Consider the following 24264-nt stretch of genomic DNA (forward strand, 5'->3'; position numbering starts at 1 on the left):
AGAACCAGATGCGGTAGATGTTTTTTTAAACTTTTTAAAAAAATTTATTTATTATTTATTTATTATTTATTTTTGGCTGTGTTGGGTCTTCGTTTCTGTGCGAGGGCTTTCTCTAGTTGCGGTGAGCGGGGGCCACTCTTCATCGCGGTGTGCGGGCCTCTCACTATCGCGGCCTCTCTTGTTGCGGAGCACAGGCTCCAGACGCGCAGGCTCAGTAGTTGTGGCTCACGGGCCTAGTTGCTCCGCGGCATGTGGGATCTTCCACAGGGCTCGAACCCGTGTCCCCTGGCATTGGCAGGCAGATTCTCAACCACTGCGCCACCAGGGAAGCCCGCCTCCTCGTTTTTTGCCTGGCAAAACCCCAAACCTGGTTAAACCCCACTCTCCACCTACTTTCCTCCTGCACCCAGGCCGCCATACAGTGCAGGGGAAAAGAAAGACACAATCACGCCCACCAGTTGTGCCTGAAATTCATGGTCTCAAGTGGGCCCTTAAGGTTGCCTGCTAGCCTCTATTGCGCTACTTCTCTCTACCTTTTCCTCTTTCATTCTTACTCTTAGAGTTTGCTTTCTATTTCACTGAGAAAATAATAGCAGTCAGAGAAGATAGTTCCACATGCTCCCACCACATCTTCCTACCTGTCTGCATCTCTGCCCACATACTGGGCCTTCCGTTGCTATGGATGAACTGTGTGTGAGCCTGTCTAACGCCAGTCCTTCCATTTGGGCAGTAGTTGCCAATCCCCTACTACTAACCTATGTCTCTCCAGCAATTCCCTCCTCTTTCCTGGATCATCAATTTCCCTGCTTTACTGGTTCATTCCTATCAGCATACAAACATGCTGTAATATTTTTCATCCTGCAAACAACACTCTCATGACCCTACATCCCTCTAGAGCTTCCTCCCCATTTCTGTCACTTTTATAGCATAAAGCCTCAAACAAGTTGTCTATACTTGCCATCTCCAGCCTTCCTCCCATTCTGTCTTGAATCCTGTCCAATCAGGCTGATTCCTACACTGGCCAACCAAAACCTCTTGTCAAGATCATCGTGAGGGACCTCCCTGGCAGTCCAGTGGTTAAGACTTTGCCTTCCAATGCAGGGGTTGCAGGTTTGATCCCTGGTCGGGGAGCTAGGAACCCACATGCCTCGTGGCCAAAAAACCAAAACATAAAAAACAGAAGCAGTATTATAACAAGTTCAATAAAGACTTTAAAAATGGTCCACATCAAAAAAAAAATCTTAAAAAAATAAAAATATTGTCATGAGCTCCACGGTGTTAAATCTAATAGCCAATTTTCAGGCCTCATTTTCTTTGTGTAAATGAGAAGACATATATACAACTGTAAAGTGCTTCGTAAATGTGGGACGTTACCATTATCATGTATCAATATACTTTTTTAAAATAAATTTATTTATTTTATTTATTTTATTTTTGGCTGCGTTGGGTCTTCGTTGCTGCGCGTGGGCTTTCTCTAGTTGCGGTGAGTAGGGGCTACTCTTTGTCGCGGTGCGCGGGCTTCTCATTGCAGTGGCTTCTCTTGTTGCAGAGCACAGGCTGTGGGCACACGGGCTTCAGTAGTTGTGGCATGTGGGCTCCGTAGTTGTGGCTCGCGGGCTCTAGAGCACAGGCTCAGTAGTTGTGGCGCACGGGCTTAGTTGCTCCGTGGCGTGTGGGATCTTCGTGGACCAGGGCTCGAACCTGTGTCCCCTGCATTGGCAGGCGGATTCTTAAGCACCGCGCCACCAGGGAAGTCCTCAATATACTTTTTTAAATGGATGAATGTCCCCTGCTACAAAGATACTTCTGTTCTTCCCCTCTCTCCCCATACTCAGCCTGTTTATGAAATTTTTCAAGCCCAAGTGTGGAGATTTCTGTGTGTCCCTGCTCTGGCAGCCAGCATCCAGAAGGGTCCGAGACAGCATCCTTTTTCATCCTCTTCCAAGACACCAACAAACTTCTGTATGTGATGAAAACAATGACCACTGCCTGGGGCTGTGCAACCATAGAGTTTGTCAATCTCCCTATTGCTTAAGGTCAGAAGTGAGAATAACCACGGTCTCACCTGCTGAATTGTTGTAATAATGTGAAGTAGTATGTAGTATTTTACTTCCCCACTATTAACTGTATGAGGAGAAGGACTGGGGTGGAGTGGGGAGAAGAGGATAGGACAGGTCAGTGCACTCCAAGAAGAGAACAGAAGAGAAGGGCAGCCCTGTTACATATAAATGTGTCATCAGACAACCATTTGAAAGTGTGGGGGAAAATGTTATATGAGCTATTATAGGGCTCCATGTTAATTTCAAAAGAAGCATTTGACAGAGTGAAGCTCATTTTCAACCACCCTTCTTTTCTTGATTTCACCAGGTTTCACCTTCTTGCAGTCTAGAAAGATACCTCTCTGTATCTGAGCCCTCAGAGCTCCCTCTGATTCAGGGGCCAACTGGGAGAGCCCTCTGTGGTGGGATCAGGGACCTGGAACCCTCCCCTGCCCTTTATCCCGGGCACTACCGTTTTATGAATTCAAATCATTAGGGTTCAAGCAAGCTCATAGCAATGACCACAGCCACACTAAACAGGTGTTATTAAAAGGAATTTAATAATCTTAATTAAAAACTCTTAACAGCGAATTCTGTCACAGGCCTTGGCAGCTGGAAGCAACTCCAGGGGTGCGCCCCTCTGGGATGTGGTCGAGCCACAGTCTTGAACACGGGGCTCACCACTGCCGCATGGCGTGGTGCTACCTGGAAGTTACTTCAATACAATATCAAAGATCCACGAGGATTTTTTTAAAAAAAAGTTTTAAATATATTAGACTCTCTTGATTGCCATTTTTACACAAAGCTGCTGATACAGTATACAGAGTTTTAACTTTTTTTTTTTCACATAAAATACATTTTTCTTAAATGTTCTCTGTACATCAGTGGCTTCTGGTCTGGTGAATTATTGCGGAGGGCTGTGGGTCTGCAGACTTTTCCTGGTTGCACAGAGCCAGGCCCCGCACTGTGGCACTTGCAATGCCCATGGGAAGCAGGCCCTCCGGCCAACCGGCTAACAAGAGACTGTCAAGGAAAGCTTCTAGCAGAGGCGGTCACTTCTGCGGAGTCACCCACTGACCACATGACTCTTTGCTCTTATGTGCCCTGGGGGAGGGGAGGCTGTCCCCAGGCCACAATAGCAAGAGTTAAATACAGTCCTTCTGGGCATCCTGTAAGGAGCGCCCTTCTGGAAAGCGTCCCAGTATTCTGCTCTGGGAAAGCAAGTGGGAGGGAGAACTCAAGATCAAAAGATATCTGACACCAACAACCAAAATGGTCTCATGTTATTACAAGGCCAGCAAACTGGTGGGTAGGACAGGGGACACAGCTTTGTTAACTTTTCTAAGCCTATTGAAATTGATCAAACAGTACAGAGCAGTTTCACCAATGCTGCATATTTGATGGAGAATTACATCCTGAAGTCTTCAGAAGACCTGGGCTTAGGGTGCACTCAACTTCCTGGAGCTACTCTCAGGCCAGAAACTCACTCTCTGGTGATAGCCACCAATTTTCAGTTGTTTGGGGCATAAGGTGGGAGCAAGGGCCAGAGCTCACAGGGAGCCATGTGGCACATGCTTTAGAAGTAGCCTCCTTTAATCTGCCAGGAACTGCCACCAGACCTGGGTCTAAGCGGGAGCTGGGCATCTGGTCGACCTTGCCAGCTTTCTCCCTGCTCCTTGATCCACACCTGCCAGGAATAGAGGCAGACTCCTGAGGAAAGTTTTCGATATTAAAGGAGAAGCTCCTTTTCCTCCCAATATCCATTGGTGGGGCAGGAGGACTAGGTAATAAATGAGCAAAAATGAGGAAAAGATGATGAGCTTAAGAACCTGAGATGCGTTTGGCAACAAATTCCAGACTCCTTGTTCTTCTAGACACTGACTTCAAACTGGTATTATACAGTGGCTGAAAGATGCTGGCCTAAAGGCAGTTATCCTTGAAAGTCCCAGGTGGACTTGGGATGGTATCTGCCTGGAACCCAAGATCCAGCATCTCCATTTAGTGGCAAATGTTATCCCGGGGTGGTGATGTCAGCAGCTTCCCAGCTAAAGGAATTCATACTCTAGGGATTCTAGGAGCGGAAAAGCAAAGGGTTGCTGGACTAGGAAGCAGCCTTTCTGTCTCAGGTGAATTGAATGGGGCTGCTGGTGCTCATGGTCCTCAAAGGATGGAAATGCAAAGAGCAATCTCCTCACTCCCTCATTCCTCCTTCATCCCCGGAACCTAATATAGTGCCTGGTGAGTCACAGCTACTCAATAAACTACATGAGTGAATAAATGAACGACCTTGGCCCCAGCTTGTCCCTCGACACCGAGGAGACCCACAGGGAAAGTTCCCCCGGGTACTTGAAGGGAATGGTTTAATCCCTGACTGAAAACATGAGCTAAAGCCCAAGAGTCTGCAGTTGGCTCCTGTTAGGGGACCAGCTGGGATCCCCAGCCTTCTGGGTGGGAGAGGAATGGCCCAGGAGGCAGGAAGCAAAGCAGGAAGGAGGGAATAGCCAGAAGGGCTCAGAGCGGGCAATAAATACCTTCAGTCTCTGGCCCCTGAGCAAACAGATCTGAAAACTTAACACAGCTCTCTCCTAGGAGCGTGTGTCTTCTCTCAGCACCTCCCAGCTCGCAGCTCAAGTCGGCTCAAGAGGAATTTCAGTGTCAGTCTGATCTGAACACTATTTTAAAGCCTAAAAGGTATGTGTGTTTTGAATCATCCCTGCCCTGCTCCAGCCATAGGATGAGATGATGGAGAGTCAGCCCCAGACCCCAGGGATGTGGCAGGTGTCACGCACACGACCTGCCTTTCCACACTGGCCTGGATCTGTCCTGGAGCTGGGGTGGGAGTGGCCTGGTGCTGTGACTCTCCCTGCATCCAGGAGCACTGTCCTCTGACCCAGCTGCCCTGCTCCTGGTAAAGCATCAGCAAGGCCCTTGGGATCCAGCTCTGCCTCTGGGCTATGGGAGCCGTGGCGGCCACAGTGGAGGACTGGGACAGACAGGCGACCTCATTACTAGGACTGTGGCACAAGGGGGCTCCTCCAGCCCCAGCCTCTGGCCCAGAGTCTCTTGGTGAGAATTTCTCATAAGCTCAGAAAGAAAAGGGTTAAAGGAAACCCAGATTTGTCCCCCAAATTCCAGAATCTGGACCTCAGGGGCCCCTTCAGAGCTCTAAAGAGGTAGTTTGAGACAAGTAAAGGGTGCACAGAGCAGGAAACCAACCTGCAGTTAGTTAGTTATACCAGAAGGTTTTGGCTGAGCCCGTGGACAGCGCCCAACTCATGGGCAACAATGTCAAAGGGGCTCATGAGAGAATGCAGTGGAGAGATGGCAGGCAGCCTGTCCCTCCCCAGCATCGGAAAGATTGGGGCTATGAAATAGTAGAGCTGGGGCAAGACCCAGCTACAGCCCCACCACCGCTCTCCTGAATGCAGTGCAGGGTGTTGGACCATGTGCACCTTGGATTTTCAGCCTTGGGCTGTCACCACTCTGGCAGGAGCAGGATGGGAGCCCCCGAGCCAGACAGGAACTCACAAGGGCCAACTGGCAAACCCGTCTCACCAAGCATTCCAGAAAAAGCAAAGCTGGGCTGGGAGTACTGAGCATTCACTCTGGGAGAGGCAGGGGCCCCAGCAGCACCCCCACTGCTCACTCTGATGGCTTAGTCTGAGGAGGGCCGGCTGAGACAGGCTGGACTGAAATCAGCCTAATATTCACAAAGGTTGGCCAGGGCGCTGGGCTCTGTCATGGTTACCAGAGACGTCTGCAGAAATTAACAGCATGAACTCGCCTCTCTCCCTGGAAAAGCCCTTCCAACTGAAGTTTCTCGCTTAGCTTCATTTGTCCAACACCAGTCAGTAAAACCTAGTGATCTTGATACTGTTCAGGAAAGAAAGCTAATTCAGTGGACCCCCTTTCCCAACCTGGAGCTTTGTAGCCTAAAAGAATTCTTTTATCAAATGCACTTTTGGAAACGCTACCTTTGTTCTCTCTCCCCTCCATTTTTTTGATGCTTCCATCCAAGAGCAAAATATGATCTGGATTATTCCAGGATTGGAATAGCCGGGTTTTCCATCTCGGCCCCTGGGCACTCACACAGCTGGCATTTGGCACAAGCAAGGCTGTGGGGAGCAGGCCTACGCCCATCTCATCCACGCCATGTGGGTGCATAGCTCCCTCTGGACACAGAGAGGACCTCCTGCTCCTGCCGGATGTGGATGACGATACAAAACCCTGGTAGGGCTCTGGGCAGGATGACAGGTATCAGCTTAGCAGGCCTCCTCCCCTGCTAAAGCCATGTTGGCAGTGGCGACAAAACTCTTGAGTCTTAACTTCAATCCTCTTGGGAAGAGCCCACAAATTCTCAGTCCCACCTGCTTCCCATGAGCCCAGCTGTGTCATCCCTACACATGTTGATTGTGTGTGCGTGTGTGTGTGTGTATTGATATGTCACATGTGAGTACTGGTCCAGAGAAGCCTTTACCAACAACAGAACTGGAATCCCAGCCCGCCCTCCCGAAATCTGACAGCAGGATGAGTCAGGAAGCCACTATGGGCCTTGTTTTTTGATGGCAGACAATGCGGCAAGAAGCAGAACGGTGGGAAGTGGTGGTGCTATGGGCAGCTGGCTGAGAGGTGAGGTTAGCCTTCCTCTGGAAAGCAGAGCCCACCTCCCCCCAGCTGCCCTCTGAAGCCTCCCCAGCCAGGGCTGCTGGGCTGGCCTGGATTCCAGGGATCCTCTCCCCAGAACATCCCTCTCCTCCATCCCTCAGGGTCTAGGAGATGCGGCAGCAGCCGTGGACCTTCTCCTCCATCTCCTCCATGGGGGCCTTGAACTTCAAGAGTGGGGGGTCTCCACTGGTGACTGTGTAATACACCGAGGTCCCATTGCTGCTGTATGGGGAAGTTCTGCCTCCGATCAAGGGGGCCTTGCCTTCGCTGCTGCCCTCACCCGTCCTGGCCATGCCGCTACCCAGATGGGTGCTCAGGAAGGGGTGGCTGAGCAGCTTGGCTGCGGCCCGCTGCCGCTTCAGCTCCAGAAGCGTCTGGGGGCTCTGTTCCTTGTAGCCACTCCAGGGCGGGGTGGCATCAGCCATGCCAGGGTTGCCATAGGCCATGTTGTAGTCCGGCACCTCATGCACTTTCCAGACGTCCCCGTTGGACAGTGCATACTGGTAGGTGCTGACCGGAGCCCGGAGACCGTTCTCAACAGGCACGTCCATTTCACTTCGTGGGATCTTGGTAGGAAACTCGGAGAGCAGCACGGGCTTCTCCAGCCTGGGGTTCTTGAGGGTGAGAAGGACAACGTTACCAGCTGGCTGGAAGATCTGAACCCATACCCCACTTGTGCCTCTGCTGAAAGCATGATTGTTTGGGCCTGTCCTCATCCATTTTCCCTACCTGGGTAATAAGACCTCTATTTTCCTTTGGGGAACTCACCAATCTATGGGTTTTGATAGAGCTGACCAACTCCCATCTTTGCTCCCAGCGAAAGACCATGACCCCAGGCCTGGCCAATCAATAAACTCACTACAGGAATTGGTTCAGAGGTGGGTTCCCAGTTACATAAGCCAATGCATCTCTTTTTTGTATAAGTCGATTTTAGTTGGGTTTTTGGTCACTTGTAATCCTTCCTCTTATCCCCTGGTAGATCTCCACTACAAATGGAAGAGGCTCTTACCCAGAGATCTTTTATACCCAGAAATCTCTGGGTAATAAGAGCTTTAAAAGTAGCTGCAGCCTAGAAACTATGACTAAAAGGTAGATTCATCTGACAGTGACAAAAATATAAAGCATAGCAAAAATCACAAAGTCAAAAGACACATGAAAAACTAGAAATATATTTACAACCTATAAGAGACAAAAGGGACTAATTTCCAAATGTATAAAGAGCTCTTAAAAGTCCATTTGAAAAAGCCCAACTACCCAACAGAAAACACAGGCAAAGGACATTAATATGCAGATCACAGCAAAATGTAGATCTATATAGCATATAAATATAGGAAAAATATTCAATCTCACAAATAGTTAATGACATAAAAATTTAAACAACAAAATATCATTTTTACCCAGCACATTGACAAATTTAAAAAATATATTTATTTATTTATTTATTTATTTATTTATTATTTATTTTTGGCTGCGTTGGGTCTTAGTTGCAGTATGCGGGCTCAGTAGTTGTGGTGTGCGGGCTTAGTTGCCCGGATCCTGACCAGGGATCGAACCTCTGTCCCCTGCATTGGAAGGTGGATTCTTAACCACTGGACCATCATGGAAGTCCCAACAAATTTTTTTTTTTTGGTTGGCGGGGAAGTGCACTGAGTGGCTTGTGGAATCTCAGTTCCCTGACCAGGGATCAAACCCGGGCCTTCGGCAGTGAAAGCGCAGAGTCCTAACCACTGGACTGCCAGAGAATTCCCGACAAATATTTTTAAAGTTTGTTATTATTCAGTGCTTGCAAGGGTGTGCAAAGTACACAGGAGTGTCAACTGCCACAACTTCTTTGGAGGACAATGTCACACCATCCACCAAAAACAAAATTTTTTTGGTTTTAAGAAAAATATATACTTTGCACAAGCAAGCCCATTTCTAGGACTTTGTTTCACAGATAGATTCCCTCAGGGGAGCATGGAAACCATCATTAGGCAGGTGGGAAATTATGGCAAGTACTTGTATTAGACTGTTCTGGAGCTGGTAGGAAAAAATGAAGGAAGTCTCTATGTGCTGACTTGTGATTCCAAGAATCTGATTTCTTGGAAAGATCTCCAAGAAATATATAATTAGATTAAAATATGGTAAGGAGAGGGACGCTTCCCATAGAAAGTTTCCATTTATGTGTGTGTTTCTTCTGTTTATTCAGTGGCTTCTTCTGAACTATGCAGGCAAACTGATGACATACGCGGGATGGGGGGATGCAGATTCTTGATGGTCTAAATCAGTGCTTCTCATACTTTCATGTGCATATGAGTCACCTGGGGCTTTTGTTAAAATGTATATTCTGATTCACTAGGTCTGGGTTGGGACCCAAATTTCCGCATTTCTAACAAGTTCCTGCAAATAATTTGAGTAGCAGGGATGGAAGACACTCGTTCTCAGCCTTGAGTGCATATTGGAATCATCTCGGAGATTTTAAACACTTATACAATGCCGATCTGAAAAGCAACATACTGTGTGATTCAATCAACATACTGTATGATTTTGGAAAAGGCAAAACTTTGGAGACGGTAAAAAGATCAGTGATTGCCTGGGGTTGGGAAGGGATGAATAGGGACCATCAGGGATTTTTAGGGCAATGAAAATATTCTGTATGACACTTTAATAATGGACACATGACATTATATATTTGTTAAAATCCATAGAACGTACAACCAGAAAAGTGAACCCTAATGGAAACTATGGACTTTAGTTAATATAATGTATCAATACTGGCTCATCAATGATAACGTGTATACTACACTAAAGCAAGAGGTTAATAATAGTGGAAACAGGGGGGCATGATAACGAGGGTATATTGGAACTGTCTGTACTTCCCACTTATTTTTCTTATTTTTTTTTTGGCTGCATCGCAGCGTGTGGGATCTTAGTTACCCGACCAGGAATCAAACCCATACCCCTGCAGTGGAAGCGTGGAGTCTTAACCATTGGACCACCAAGGAAGTCCCCCCCGCTTATTTTTCTGTAAATCTAAAACTACTCAAAAAATAAATAAATACATAAAGTCCATTCATTAAATGGATAAATAGGGACTTCCCTGGTGGCGCAGTGGTTAAGAATCCGCCTGCCAATGCAGGGGACAAGCGTTCAATCTCTGGTTCAGGAAGATCCCACGTGCCAGGGAGCAACTAAGCCCGTGCGCCACAGCTACTGAGCCTGCGCTCTAGAGCCCGCGAGCCACAACTACTGAGCCCACGTGCCACAACTACTGAAGCCCGTGCACTCATGCTCCACAACAAGAGAAGCCACCGCAATGAGAAGCCCGCGCACTGCAGCCAAGAGTAGCCCCCGCTTGCCGCAACTAGAGAAAGCCTGCGCGCAACAATGAAGACCCAATGCAACCAAAGATAAATAGATTAATTAATTAATTAATTAATTAATACAATGCCTGAGTCCCAAGCCTGGAGATTCTGATTTAATCAGTTGGGACTGCAGCCTGGACATCAGGTTTTTAAAAAACAAATACAAAACACCACCCCAAGGTGATTTTCTTGTACAGTTAAGATTGTGAACCACTGGTTGAAGAGACGGGGTTGTCTTATCACTGCTGTGCCTGCTATCAGTGAATCAGCTCTGCCAAAACTATGTACCCAAGCCAGCCCTGGGGGTTAACAGCACAGAGCCTTGGCAGCAACCTGACTTGGGAGTCAGGCTGAGAAAATACACCCTTAGATCAGTGGTTCTCAAATTCGTGCATGCATCATAATCCTCTGGAGGGCTGGTTAAAACACAGAGTGCTGGGCCCCAGCCCCAGGGATTATGATTTGGTACATCTGGGGTGGGGCCTGAGAATGTGCATTTCTAACAAGTTCCCAGGTGACACTGACACTGCTGGTCCAGGGACCACACTTTGAGAATCCCTACCTTATAGACTATCACGTCCTTGACAGCACCTAAGACCTTGAAAGGTAGTAGGAACAAAAAAGGAAGGAGCTTTGAGCTTTGTAGCTGTATCCTGTGATCTCCTTGTTCCCTCTGGGGCTGGGACAGGGACCCTGGACGCTGACAGTTTCCCTGGGACAGGACTTCTGAGCACCTGGGAGAGGACTGCCTGCTTCTGGCTATGCCATCTCTGTACCCTCTCTTCTCCTCCCCGGTCTGAAACCCCAGCCCCTGAGGCCAAGTGGCCCATCTAATTGCCTTCACTCAACCCCAGACAAACCGGAGCCTTGATGAGGAATCCCCAGAAATTAACAACAACAACAAACTCAGGCTTAACTCAGGCTGGTCTCCAGCATCCATATCCCCCCACCTTATTCCCTACAGGGCTAATGGTTAATGAAACTCTACATCAATGAGCACTTCTGAGAGAATCCTGGGGCCTGTGAGATCTAAATAAACACAAGGAAAGAAGCAGGTGTGGAGAAGGAGGGGCGGTTGCTTCCCTGAGGGTTTCTTTAAGAATCTCAGTCTCTCCTATGAATCAATAAGGAAAAGATAAACAACCCATCAAAAAAGGGCTAAAGAACAGATGAAGCACAAAGTGATAACCAGTTGGCCAATAAGCACAAGAAAAGGTTCAACATCATCCACCATCAGGGAAAAACAAATTAAAAATTTGAGCTACACAGCAACCCCACCAGGATGGCTCACACGAAAAGAACTAACTATACCAACAGTAGGCAAGAAAGGCGCATTCACTGCTGAAGGGAGAGCAGACAGGTACAACTGCTCTGGAAAACTGCTTGGCAGGATCTATGAAAGGTACATATAGCCTACTCCGTGACTCATACCGCATTCCTGGGTAAATACCCTACAGAAAACAGTGCTTGTGTCCACCAAAAGACACAAACAAGGATGTTTGGAGCAGCTTTATTCAAAATAGCCCTAGCTGGAAACAACCCAAATGTCCACCCACGGACGAATGGGCACATAAATTGTAGAATATGTAAATAACAGAATTTACGGAGCAATGAAAAAGAATGAACTGCTGCTGAATGCCACCACGCGGAGGAATCTCGGAGACACAAAAAAACCAAACACAAAGGACCATAGACTGCCTGGGTCCATTCATATGCAGATGCAGCTGCAAAACTAATCTTTAGTGCTCCAAGTTAAATAGTGGCTACCTTTGGGGTGGGAGAAGTCCTTGGAAAAGGGAACATGGGAGCCTTCTGGGATGACAAAAATGCTCTATACTTTCATCGGAAGGTATGCGTTTGTAAGTTTATTGGAAAATTCATTTAAGATTTGTGTACTTTACACAAGTTACACATCAATCACAAAGAAAAAATAATTAAAGCATAGCTGGGAGGCATTTGAAATGTGATTCGATTTTGATCTACAACTCTTTTCTCTCCCAACCCCCAAGCTTAGGGAAGAGGGAAGACAAAAGCTCCACGTGTGCCGGCTCCATCCCAGCCAGTGCTTTGATGGGGATTCTCTTGAGTAGGTGCCTTCTCTCCAGCTGGCAAGACAAGCCCTCATGTGACCTCCCTGTTCACGCAGGGAAGCAGGGTCCCACTGAGACGTTTTGCATCCCTCCAAAGCAACACTTGCTAGAAATGTTTTCAGCCGCTCATCGTGTAATGGAAGAACCACAAAGGCAGACCCCTACTGGTATGGTCACCCTCTTCCTTCTTGTCCCCAGCAATTCTGCTCTGGTCCCAAACCTGCTCACTCCTCTCAGCAAGGCTGCAGCCATGCATGGACCTGAGTGTATCGGTACTGAGTCGAATAGTGTCCCCTCAAAACTCATACCCACCCCACATCTCTGAGTGTAACCTTATTTGGAAGTAGGGTCTTTGCAGGTGTAATCAGTTAAATTAAGATGAGGTCACATTGGATGAGACCTAGAGGGGTGGGATAGGGAGGGTGGGAGGGAGACGCAAGAGGGAGGAGATATGGGGATATATGTATACGTATAGCTGATTCACTTTGTTATACAGCAGAAACTAACACAACATTGTAAAGCAATTATACTCCAATAAAGATGTTAGGGAAAAAAAAAAAAAAAAAAGATGAGGTCATACTGGATGAGGGTGGGCCCTAATCCAATGACTGGTATCTTTCTAAGAGAAAACAGAGATACCCACACATATACAAGGAAGGCCGTGTGAAGACAGAGGCAGTGACTGGAGGCCTGCTAGCAAAAAGCCAAGGAATGCCTGAGCCGTCAAAAGCTAGGAGAGAGGCATGGAACAGATTTCCCTTCTGAGACCCCAGAAGGAGCCAACCCTGTTGACACCTTTATTTTTAGACTTCTGGCCTCCAGAACTGGGAGAGAATACATTTCTGTTGCTTCAAGCCACCAAGTTTGCAATAGTTCGTTACAGCAGTTCTCAGAAACTAATACAGCATCCTCTTAGGAAAGTGGTTTAATGCCCAGATCATTGGCTCCTCCTGGAGCCGGCTTCCTAGACGTCCTGCCAGCCCCTTACTATTTTTCAAAAATTTTCTTCCAACCTGATGTCTCAACACAATTCTCAACATCTTGTTATATTTCCCCCGAAGAAGTTGTAGTGCCCTCTCTCCCAGGGTGGCTGCCTTACTAAATCTCTCTTCTGGGAAGCCCAGAACTAAATCTCTCTTCTGCTGGAGCCCAAGCAGGCACATGGTGATCCCTCACTCCCTGGCAATTATGAGTCCCTACTGTGTGCAAGTCTCCCAGCTCTGACACGAACACACCCTACGCTTGCACCATTAACCACGGTAGCTGCCCACATCAGACAGGATCCAGCTGGTTTAAGGGCACTGGCCAGCTGACCTCCCTCTGAAGGCTCTGGGATGAAGAAGCAACACCAGGCTGGGGCCCTGTCCCCCTCCCATGGCAGTGACCAAGACGGGGGCCGGGCAGGAGGCAGGCACTCACCGGGTCCTTATTCTCTTGGTCTGTCCTGGTCTCCCTGATGTCCCCATTGTAGGTGGAGGTCCGCTGATCCTCGGCTGCGCTCCTCTGCTGCCATAGTATGGCCTCTCCCTCATACTCTTTCCTGTACAGGTTGGTTCTGTCCGACAGGCTGGCTCGACGCACCACCTTCCTAAGGGGAGTTGGGGGGGGCGATGCTGAGAGGTTGCATCCAGGCGCCATGGGTGGGAGCATCCTCGGGCGCCCCGGCTGCCCTGCCCCTGACTCACCCGCGGCTGCCCGCACTGGACGTCCTCCTGCTCAAGGATGACTTGTGCCTCAACTGCGACTTCATGATCACGTCATGCTTGTGTTTCAGCTCCAACAGCAGTACCTTGAACTCTTCCTCTTCACACAGGTCTGAAGGGGCAAAGGAGCCCATGGTGGGGGATAGTGCAGGGGGCTGTGGCCCCTGAGGGCCCTCCAGACCAGAGGAGCTGCCACGCCAACCCACTGAAAACTCCCAGCATCTTTTGGGACATGGGAGGAGGGGAGAAAACAGTGCCAGCCTTATTTCCTGGGCTACGACTCAATCCTTAGAGGAGTGTAAGAAGAGGAAACCCATGTCCCATGTACAGTCCCAATTCCCAGTTATGACTGAAGGATTCAGACACCTCTGATAGCTTCCAAGAGGAGTCATTAATTCTCCACAAAAAGTATCAAGAGAAACAAGCAGGTACCCCATGTAGCCCAAGCAAGAACTTATGAAAAGATACTGAAATCATACATCCCTACCCACTCAATCCACTTCATCCTTTAATTCAGCCATCTACCTATTCACTGAACCAGTCATCCATCCATAGACTCATCCTCTACCCACCCATCCTCTTATTCATTCATACATACATTCATCCACTTATCCATCCATCCATCCATCCATCCCTCAATCTACCACCCATTAATTCATTCATTCATCCAACTATCCATCCACACACCAACCCACCATCTATCCAACCATATATTTAACCATTTATCCTCTATTCATCAAAAAATCAATGGATGCTTATGTATGCACCAAGTGTTGTCCTGAACTTACCTATTGGCATCTCATCCATGGACGTCCTAGCACTGAGACTGGCCCCATGGGACACCAATAGCTCTGCCATCTGCATCTGAAACACAGGAAGAAGCCCAGGTTCCCCCCTGCCCAGGGCTCAGAAAGCCTAGGCGGTGGAAAGAGTGTTCAAAGCTTCTTAGGATGTGATCCAAAGAATGGTGGGGCAAAGTTGACTCCCAGGGAAGGCTCTGCCCCCTAAAGCCAGGAATCCCAGCAAATGCAATGGCTTGACACCTCCTCCAGCATGTCTGGGCCATACCAAGGGACAGAAGAAGGAGTCAGCTATAACTCCAGAGCTGTCAGGTGTTTAAAGAGGAATGGTGAAAGTCACACAGATTTCTATCTGGGAAACAAATGGAGAAACTATTCAAGGCAGAAATGTGGGGAATTTTCTAGCAAATTGGATTGTCGTCTTGTTAGGAAACAACTCGTCAATCATTTTTGCAAACTCCCTAGGTCTTTTCATATCCCACATACTAGCCGTAGCCAACACCCTAAGTGGGTCTTGTGTTCTTTTGAACCAACTTCCAGCCCAAAGGACAGCAGGTTGACCCTGTGCTGGCCTCCTTCACAGCCCTGTGGGTGACAACTACCTGTCCCCAGAAGGCGGCCGCGTGTAGGGGTTCCCAGCCATCCCAGTCCTTCACATCCACGCGCACCCCGTGGTCCAGGAGGAGCTCGGCTGCCCGCAGGTATCCATTGGCTCCAGCTATGTGCAGCTGAAGGAGAGGAAAGACGTGAGCATTCCCCATGGGGCTGGTCCCTCATTTGGAGGCAGGAGAGCCCGTTCCCTGACCCAAGTCCCAGATCATACTTGGGGCCAGCAGAATGGAATAGAATGAGGTGGAAATACCAGCCACAGAGCATTAGTAAGTCTGCAACATGGAACTAGAAGGTAAGGCAGACAGGCGAGCCTTTCTCCCCTGTCTTCAAGCCCTATAGTTAAGGCAACAGCATTTACTGAGTCCCTACTCTGCATTGAGCCCTGTAGAAGGGGTCTCAGAGGTCCAATAGGGTGGTTTTAAAGTATGTCTACAAATTCTTTGACACATCTCTCTTTAAAAGATGAAGCTTAGGGAATTCCCTGTGGTCCAGTGGTTAGGACTCTGCGCTTTCACTGCCAAGGGCCTGGGTTCAATCCCTGGTCGGGGAACTAATAAGATCCCTCAAGCCATGCAGTGCAGCCAAAAATAAAATTTTAAAAATTAAAAAAAAAAAAAAGATGAAGCTTAATGCCTCCCTTCTTGAATGTGGGCCAGAACAAGTGACTCACTTCTAACAAATAGGATGTGGTGAAGTGGTGGTGTGTGATTTCTGAGGTTATAAAAGTCATTGCTGCTTCCACCTTAGGCTCTCTTGCATCAGTCACTCTAGAGGGAGGCAGCCATCACGTTGTGAGGACCCTTAAGCAGCCCTAAGGAGAGAGCCTAAGAGATGAGAAACTGAGGCCTTCTGACGACAGCCAATGCTAACTTGCAGCCATGTGAGTGCACCATTTTGGAAGTGAGTCCTCCAGCCCCGGTCAAGCCTTCAGATGACTGCAGCCCTGGTTGACATCTTGACTGTAACCTCATGAGAGACTCCATGCCAGGGCCACCCAGCTAAGCTGCTCCCAATTCCCTGACCTACAGAAACGATGTGAGATAATAAATATTTATTGTTGTTTTGAGATGCTACATGTTGTGTTAGTATGTTATGCAGCAATAGATACCCAATACATCCAATAAGGGAAAGCTCATGTTGAGGCCCCATCTCTCCTACCTGGCACCATTTAAGGTCTCTGGTGATAGATACCACCTTGCAGACCTCAGTTGTCCTCTTGCCCAATCTCCCAGAAAACACATAAAGTACTTAGCACGTAACAAACCCTCAGTAAGTGATGAACATCCTTAGAGAGCCATAAGTGATGACACGATGCACTGTGGGAATGGATGGAGGAGCGAGAAGGAGATGAGGCAAAGAGAAACCAAATGCCCAGCCAAGGTGGGAGACAGGTGAGAGCCCAAGGAGGCCAGCAGAAGCCAGGCTGGGAGGAAATCAGAGTGCTCTCCGGGGGGGCCAAGGTCTGGGGCAACAGAGCCCCAGCCAGTGGGATGGGGAAAGCATGGCCTTCAGAACAGAGCCCTGATGGCCAGATGCTGCATCATCCTGGGGTCAGGGTGCTGCAAGGTTCTGGCAAATGGAGGTTTTCCTTTATTTTTTAATTTGTAGAAAAAACTCAGGGTGTGATCTGGTAGAGGCACACGTGAAAGTTGGTATCATTATCTGATTTATAAATATCTGCTGCTCGCCAGTGGTTGAGAATGACACACAGCTGGCCAGCCAGACACTACAAGCTGTGGGGTCACATACATGGCTAGGAATAAAAAGGTATGACTGGGAGAGCAATATTGGTGGTTTTTTGTTTTATTAAAGTACAGTTGATTTACAATGCTTCAGATGTACAGCAAAGTCATTCAATTATATATATATATATATATATATATATATATTCTTTTTCAGATTCTTCTCCATTATAGGTTATTACAAGATATTGAATATAGTTCCCTGTGCTATACAGTAGATCCTTGTTGTTTATCTATTTTATATACAGTAGAGTGATAATGTTAATAATAATAATGTGTTAATCATTAGCATCTATTGAGAGTTTACAGACTCTGTGCTGAGCGCCTACATGCAGAATCTCATTTAGTCCTCCCAACAATGCTTAAGGAAGGTACTATTCATCTCCCCACTCTACTGGGAAGACCTGAGACCTAGTATGTGCCCGGCCCATGTGGGTGAGCCACTATGAGGCTAGCCCAAGCGGAGCAGACCCCTGTATCTAGAGGGCTGAGCCACAGACCCAGAGGAGCTCCAGCTATGGTGGGCAACTCCCTGATACAGCCTGGCCATGATTTCATACAGCGTTCATGCAGCAGTGTTCAATCCAACTACCTGACTCTATCCTTGAGTTCTGGGCTGAGCAGGTGATCTGAGCAGGGACCTTGTTCATAGAAAAGGGCATGAGGTACATAAACCTAAAGATAGAACTACCATATGATACAGCAATTCCACTGCTGGGTATATATCTAAAGAAAATGAAAACACTAATTTGAAAAGATCCATGCACCCCAGTGTTCATAGCAGCATTATTTACAATTGCCAAGATATGGAGGCAACCTAAGTGTCCATCAAAGATGAATGAATAAAGAAGGTGTGGTATACAGAGACAATGGAATATTACTCAGTCATAAAAAAGAATGAAATTCTGCCATTTGCAGCAACGTGGATGGATCTAGAGGGTATTATGCTTAAGTGACATAAGTCAGACAGAGAAAGACAAATATGTTATCACTTATATGTGGAATCTAAAAAATAAAACAAATGAATGTATATAACAAAACAGAAACAGACTCACAGATATAGAGAGGGACAGGGGAGGGGCAAGATGGGGTAGAGGATTGAGAGATACAAACTATTATGTATAAAATAAATAAGCAACAAAGATATATTGTACAATACAGGGAATATTGGCTATTGTTTTCTCAGAACTTTAAATGGAGTATAATCTATAAAAATATTGAATCACTATGTTATACACCCAAAACTAATATAATATTGTAAATCAACTATAAAATAAATAAATAAATAAATAAATAATGTTTAAATAAAAAAAACTTTAATTAAAAAAAAAAAAGAAAAGGGCATGAGGCAGAGGGTAGGGCTCAGGAACAGGTAGGAGAAGCCCAGTTGTCACACCTGGGCCACCAGGTCAGGCCTGAGGGATGGTGAGGGAACTTGGTACTGCTGAGCTCTACCTGGTGAGCTGAAGATTCTGAAAGCCCTGAGTGCTCACGATCACACAGACTACAAGCCTAGGGCAGGGCCCAGCCATGGGCAAGGTTGGGGGTGGTGGGGTGGGCTTCCAAGGCCATGCTCCAATTTTCAGCTTAGAGACTGCAGAAGCAGACCTTCTGCAATACTGTGCTGTATCATGCTATGAAAGCCTATTAAGAAAGATCAAGAAGGTTTCCCAAGTCTTGACACTTGAGCTGAAAGGGTGAGTGGAGCTAACAAGGCAGATTAGAGAGAGAGAAGGTTCCATTGTTCTCCATCTCCAGGGTCTAGTACCGCATGCGGCATAGAGGACGTGGATGGGTTGGCGAACCGATGGATGGATGGGTGAACCAGTGATGAATGGGTGCCTGGGGGTGTCTGGGCTCTGAAGTCAGGGAACCCAGAGGAGAGGCTGTTGCAGCAACATCAGGGACAGCCAACGAGGCAAAGCACTGGGGTGGGAGAGGGGACACTAAGGCAGGGGAATGAACAGGGCAAAGCAAGATGACCTGGGTGAACAGATGAACATGGCACCAGTGCTTAAGCGGGAGACATCACAGGAGGAGGCGGAAATAATGAACTCAGGATGGACACCTGGAGCTTGAGGTAAAGGAGAAACTTAGAGACAGAAGAGGCGAATGGCAGAGCCAAGCCTCCCACCCAGGGCTCCCGACTCCCAGCCCCAGCTTCTCAAAGCGGCTGAGCCCCGCTCTACTAACTTCCCACATTCCAGGGGCACCCCTGGCCCCAAGAGGTGAGGGAGGTCCAAAGCCATGGACAGGCCCCAACTGTATAGGCTTGGCCTCCACCGGCACTGGCCCAGTTCAGTTCTAGCTGGTCTGGGTTCTGGTCCTGACCCCCCAGCCCAATCCAGCCTGGCCCCTCTCCTCACCAGTGTGGCACCCTGGGCATCTATCCAGTCAAGGTCCTGGCCGGCTGCAATCATACAGTGAATGTCCGAAATCATCTGCTGCTCAGGAGCTGCCCGCTTCTCATTGATTTTCTCTTGGGTGATGCCTGCAGTGGGGAAGGGGGGATTGAGTCAGCATTCCCAGGCAGAGAACCCCAGGGGGAGGGGAGGGGGGGCAGATTGGGGAGTCATGGCTCCTGTCCCCCAGGGTCTGCCAGTCAAGGGGGTAGATAGATATGCTCAGAGATCATTTCTCCCAGGCCCAGTGAATACAAACACCACGTGTTGGGCCACAAACAACGTCCATTCCTGCCTGGTACCCAGTTGGCATTGTAGTAATATTGATTACTGTTACACACACAGTTCTTCTACCCCTACCATCCACCTACCTGCCTCCAACTGCTCAAATACCTGGCTCCATCTCATCCTTTAGGTCCAGCCTGGACCACCTCCTCAGCTGGCCTCCCCTGACCACTCTATTTGACCAGGTCTCTGTTAATTTCTTCTATTTTGTCTACAGCTGTGTTTGCAGCACCAGGCACGATGCTCAATGAATCTTTATTACAGCAATGACTGAATTACTGAACATATAACTTTTGAATGGAGAGCTGAATAAATGTGTCCCTCGAGATTGAGGGACACAGAAACACATTTTCAAGCCTGAATCTCTGGCTAAAAATTTAAGTGTTACTAGCAGCTGCTAATGGTATTTAAGGAGAGAGTGATTTGCTCTGAAAAAAAGGTCCATAAGATCAAGCATTCTTGGACAGAATTCAGGGGAGGTCTATAAACTTGAAAGGAGAAAAAGAATGACCTGTTTATTTTCATTAACGTTTAAATGAAATGTAGCATTTCCTTCCATTAGAACGTAGGCCAAATTCACAGTAGAATTGGCAGTGCCTGTGACTTTATCACCAACAGAAACTGTAGGTATTTTCATATCATGTTATCTTATTGTTTCATGAATCAATAACGTTTCTATTTCACACATTTAAAAATATTTCGGAAGCTCTACTTTAATAGAAGTGGTTTCCTTTATAATCCTATGGCTTTGATAACTGCATTTAAAAATATTATTCTGAGAAGGGTCCATAGATTCACCAGACTGGCACAAAAATTGTTAGGAAGTTCTGCAGGTGAACAAGGAAAGCGCCAGGGCCAGGGAATGGGCAGGCCAAAAGGGCAGTTCCCGCAGCCATCTGGGAAGAAACACAAGCGCAGAGCCCGGGCAGGACCTTGGACTGCAGTCCAGGGTCTGGATTTGAGATTTATTTCTAAAGAGGAGGTCCTTCAGGGGTATGCACTGGGGTGGCGGGTGTGGGCAGATCTCTCTGATTGCTGCATTCATTTCCTCTCTGAAGCTCACTTGTAAGCTGAGAACAGCCCACATCTTGTTTATCTAGGGTCCCTGGCAGCCCGCGTGGTGCCTGGCACAGAGCAGGCAGCCGCGAATGTTCTTGACTTTGTATTATTTTTCCCAAATGGGAATATATCTTTATTGTGAATGTTTCTTGAATTGAAATTGTCACAGCTGACGAAGAGACCCAGCCAGCTGAGGCCACCCGTGTGTGTGGTTGACACAGATGAGAGCAAGGTCCCCCTTGTGCACAGCACGTTTTCCAGGGTTGTTCTGTGTCCGCATCTTGCCCATCACACGGGTAACAACCATCGTGGGACCCCATCCCAGTTCCTGAGCACTGAGCAGGCGGTGGGCACATTGCTAGGTAACTCGTTCACCTGCATTGACGTGAGAGAGCCGCAGCCCCGCACTAAGCCCACTTCACGGCAGGCGGCCCCGCCCTTACCCTGGTACGCCATGCACGTCTCGATGACATCCAGGGTGGGCTCATCCTCGCAGAGGTCATAGGGCATGTTCCCATCAGAGTTGACGGCAAGCAAGTCGGCCCCACTGCAGAGAGAGGGCCAGGGTGAGGGCCAGGTATGTGCGCAGAGGGTTGGTCTGCTGCCTCTACCATCCAGCCTCTCACTCCCACCCCACTATGCACCCCAACATCCACAGCCCGACCGCGATGCAGCCCAGCGAGGATAGCATCTCCAGGATCTCAGGGGCCCCAGGTGGGAAGGGGCCAAAATCCCAGGAGAGCTGTGCCAGCAGACTTCCCCCAGCTTCCCACTCTGTTGAACCAGCAGGCGGGCACTTGGGCACAGATGTCAAATAGAAAATACAACATTAATGGCAGCAGCACTGCTTCCCAGGCATCTGCTTAGAGCCAGGCTTGATCTAAGCCCTTTACACTCATCATTTGATATAATCCTCGTAATAGTCGGCTTGGTTCAGTATTATTGGCCCCATCTCACGCAAGGGAAACAAAGACTCAGACAGGTTCAGTCACTTGTCTGAGGTCACACAGCCAGGACGTGGGAGGGTCAAGACTCAAACCTGGCCCAGCTCTTTTCACTTCTCCTTGTCCTAGTTCAGTCTTGGACCAAGTGCAGAAGTACCCTCAGCTATCCCCCATCTCCTCCTCTAAGTCCCTGCCCAAAAGGCTGACCAGGGTAGGGACAGGACAGAGCCTTGGGGTTCCATGGCAGAATCTGCCTTTTGGGCCACTGGTTCCTACGTGCATGGTTCTGGGATGCCCTGCGGCAGCATCACCCGGGCACCGCTGAAATAAAATGCAGCTTCCTGGGCTCCACTCTGGACCTCCTGAAACAGAGTCTCTCGGGGGTGTGGCGGGTGGGGTTGAGGATTACGTATTTTAAACCCATGATTCTGGTACACATCGGTGCTGGGGACCCACTGTGCCAGGCTGGCACCACCCCATTCTCCTCTCGCACCATCCCAGATTGGACTGTGGCCACCTGATGCTCCTGCAGACTTAACCACACCCAGGCTCTCATCGGAGGTGTGGGCATGGGTCACCTGCCAGTCCTTTGGCCTAACAGCCCTCCACTGTGACCTCTCTGAGTTCCTGTGTGCCCTTGGGTAAGCTAATCCACCTCTCTGAGCCAGGGGAGCATCTCTATCCCCCCAGTAGCCATCTGATGGGCCCTGGCTGCTCTGCTGAGACCTCTGCCAAAGGTCACCTGCCCTCGGCCACTATTCCTGAATCCCTGCACTCAGATGCTCTCCTGGGACCCCAGCCCATGGGTCTCTCTCCGTCTTGGCTCTGGTACTGAAATCACCTGATTTCCTGTGTGGTTCCTCAGGACTTTAGCTTCCCTGAGTGCTCAGTGCCCAGCACAGGGCTTGGCCCAGCTTGAGTGCCCTCCAATCATTAGATGAATTCAATTAAATACGCTTGAAATTGAATGGTGCCTTTCCTGTGTGTTTATAGAAACTAAGCAGACTAGAAGGAATTTCAGCATGGGAGAAGACTCTCAGAGCTCTATAGAGGGAAATGGCCTTATTCCTGGGAAAGGCATTGTTACATGGTGTCCCCCAAAGCACGTTCTGCCCCAAAGAAATGCAGGTGGACATGATTTGGGGGGCAGGGGCAGAGCCAAGGAAGTATGCTTGCTTTTTTTTTTTTATAGCAAGCAAAACAACAATGGCAACAACAGGGCTTCCCTGGTGGCGCAGTGGTTGAGAATCTGCCTGCCAATGCAGGGGACACGGGTTCGAGCCCTGGTCTGGGAGGATCCCACATACCGCGGAGCAGCTGGGCTCATGAGCCACAACTACTGAGCCTGCGCGTCTGGAGCCTGTGCTCCACAACAAGAGAGGCCGCTACAGTGAGAGGCCTGCGCACCGTGATGAAGAGTGGCCTCCGCTCGCCACAACTAGAGAAAGCCCACGCACAGAAACGAAGACCCAACACTGCCAAAAATAAAGAAATAAATAAAATTAAAAAAAAAAAAATGGCAACAACACATAAGCATGGAGGAGATGAATTCAGACTCATGGGGACAGACAGAGAAAAAGAGATTGAAAAAAGAAAATGATACCCTGATACAAAGACAGACGAAGACACTACAAGAAAACTACAGACTGATATCCCTTATGAACACTGATGCAAAAGTCCTCAAGAAAATACTAGCAGGGACTTCCCAGGTGGTGCAGTGGTTAAGAATCTGCCTGCCAATGTAGGGGACACAGTTTCGTTCCCTGGTCCAGGAAGATCCTACATGCCTCGGAGCAACTAAGCCTGCTAGCCACAACTACTGAGCCCGCGTGCCACAACTACTGAGCCCATGTCCTGCAATTACTGAAGCTCGCGCGCCTAGAGCCCATGCTCCGCAACAAGAGAAGCCACTGCAATGAGAAGCCCGTGCACCGCAACGAAGAGTAGCCCCCGCTCGCCGCAACTAGAGAAAGCCTGCACGCAGCAATGAAGACCCAACACAGCCAAAAAAACCCCAAAAAAACAAAAAACAGCAAACCAAATTCAGCAGCCTATTGGAAGGATTATACACTGTGACCAAACGGGATGTATGCCTGTAACACAAGGATGGTGAAATTTTTTTAAAAATAAATTTATTTATTTATTTTTGGCTGCATTGGGTCTTCGTTGCTGCACACAGGCTTTCTCTAGTTGCAGCGAGCAGGGGCTATTCTTCGTTGCGGTGCGCGGGCTTCTCACTGCGGTGGCTTCTCTTGTTGAGGAGCACAGGCTCTAGGCGTGCAGGCTCAGTAGTTGTGGCCTACGGGCTTAGTTGCTCCGTGGCATGTGGGATCTTCCCGGACTAGGGCTCGAACCCGTGTCCCCTGAATTGGCAGGAGGATTCTTAACCACGGCACCACCAGGGAAGTCCCAAGGATGGTAAATTTTATGTTAGGTGTATTTTACCCAATAATATCGGGAGAAAGAAAGAGAATGAAAGGAGAGAGAGAGAATTAAGAGAGACACAGTGGAAAAGACAGAGTGAGACCAAGGAGGAAAGAGACAGATGGAGAGAAAACGAGAGAGAAAGACACAGGGAT

General features: G+C 48.4%; 1 protein-coding gene across 4 annotated transcripts in view; it reads right to left on the minus strand.

Moving 5' to 3' along the window:
• Positions 1 to 2580: 2580 nt before the first annotated feature.
• The window catches only part of PPP1R16B (protein phosphatase 1 regulatory subunit 16B), a 101680-nt gene continuing 79996 nt past the window's right edge, over positions 2581 to 24264 (minus strand). Inside the window, exons 5-12 of one of the 4 annotated variants that reach the window (XM_059897382.1) lie at positions 21185 to 21288; positions 19362 to 19486; positions 15244 to 15369; positions 14630 to 14705; positions 13824 to 13953; positions 13558 to 13726; positions 10611 to 10646; positions 2581 to 7318 (exon numbers count right to left, since the gene is read on the minus strand). In XM_059897382.1, the coding sequence (XP_059753365.1) occupies positions 6809 to 7318; positions 10611 to 10646; positions 13558 to 13726; positions 13824 to 13953; positions 14630 to 14705; positions 15244 to 15369; positions 19362 to 19486; positions 21185 to 21288 (1276 nt within the window). In that variant the 3' untranslated portion in view covers positions 2581 to 6808. The remainder of the gene's footprint in view (positions 7319 to 10610; positions 10647 to 13557; positions 13727 to 13823; positions 13954 to 14629; positions 14706 to 15243; positions 15370 to 19361; positions 19487 to 21184; positions 21289 to 24264) is intronic. The other 3 variants (XM_059897384.1, XM_059897383.1, XM_059897385.1) reach the window with 3 other exon arrangements.

This window comes from Balaenoptera ricei, chromosome 15, assembly GCF_028023285.1.
Source record: "Balaenoptera ricei isolate mBalRic1 chromosome 15, mBalRic1.hap2, whole genome shotgun sequence".
Taxonomy (NCBI): Eukaryota; Metazoa; Chordata; class Mammalia; order Artiodactyla; family Balaenopteridae; genus Balaenoptera; species Balaenoptera ricei.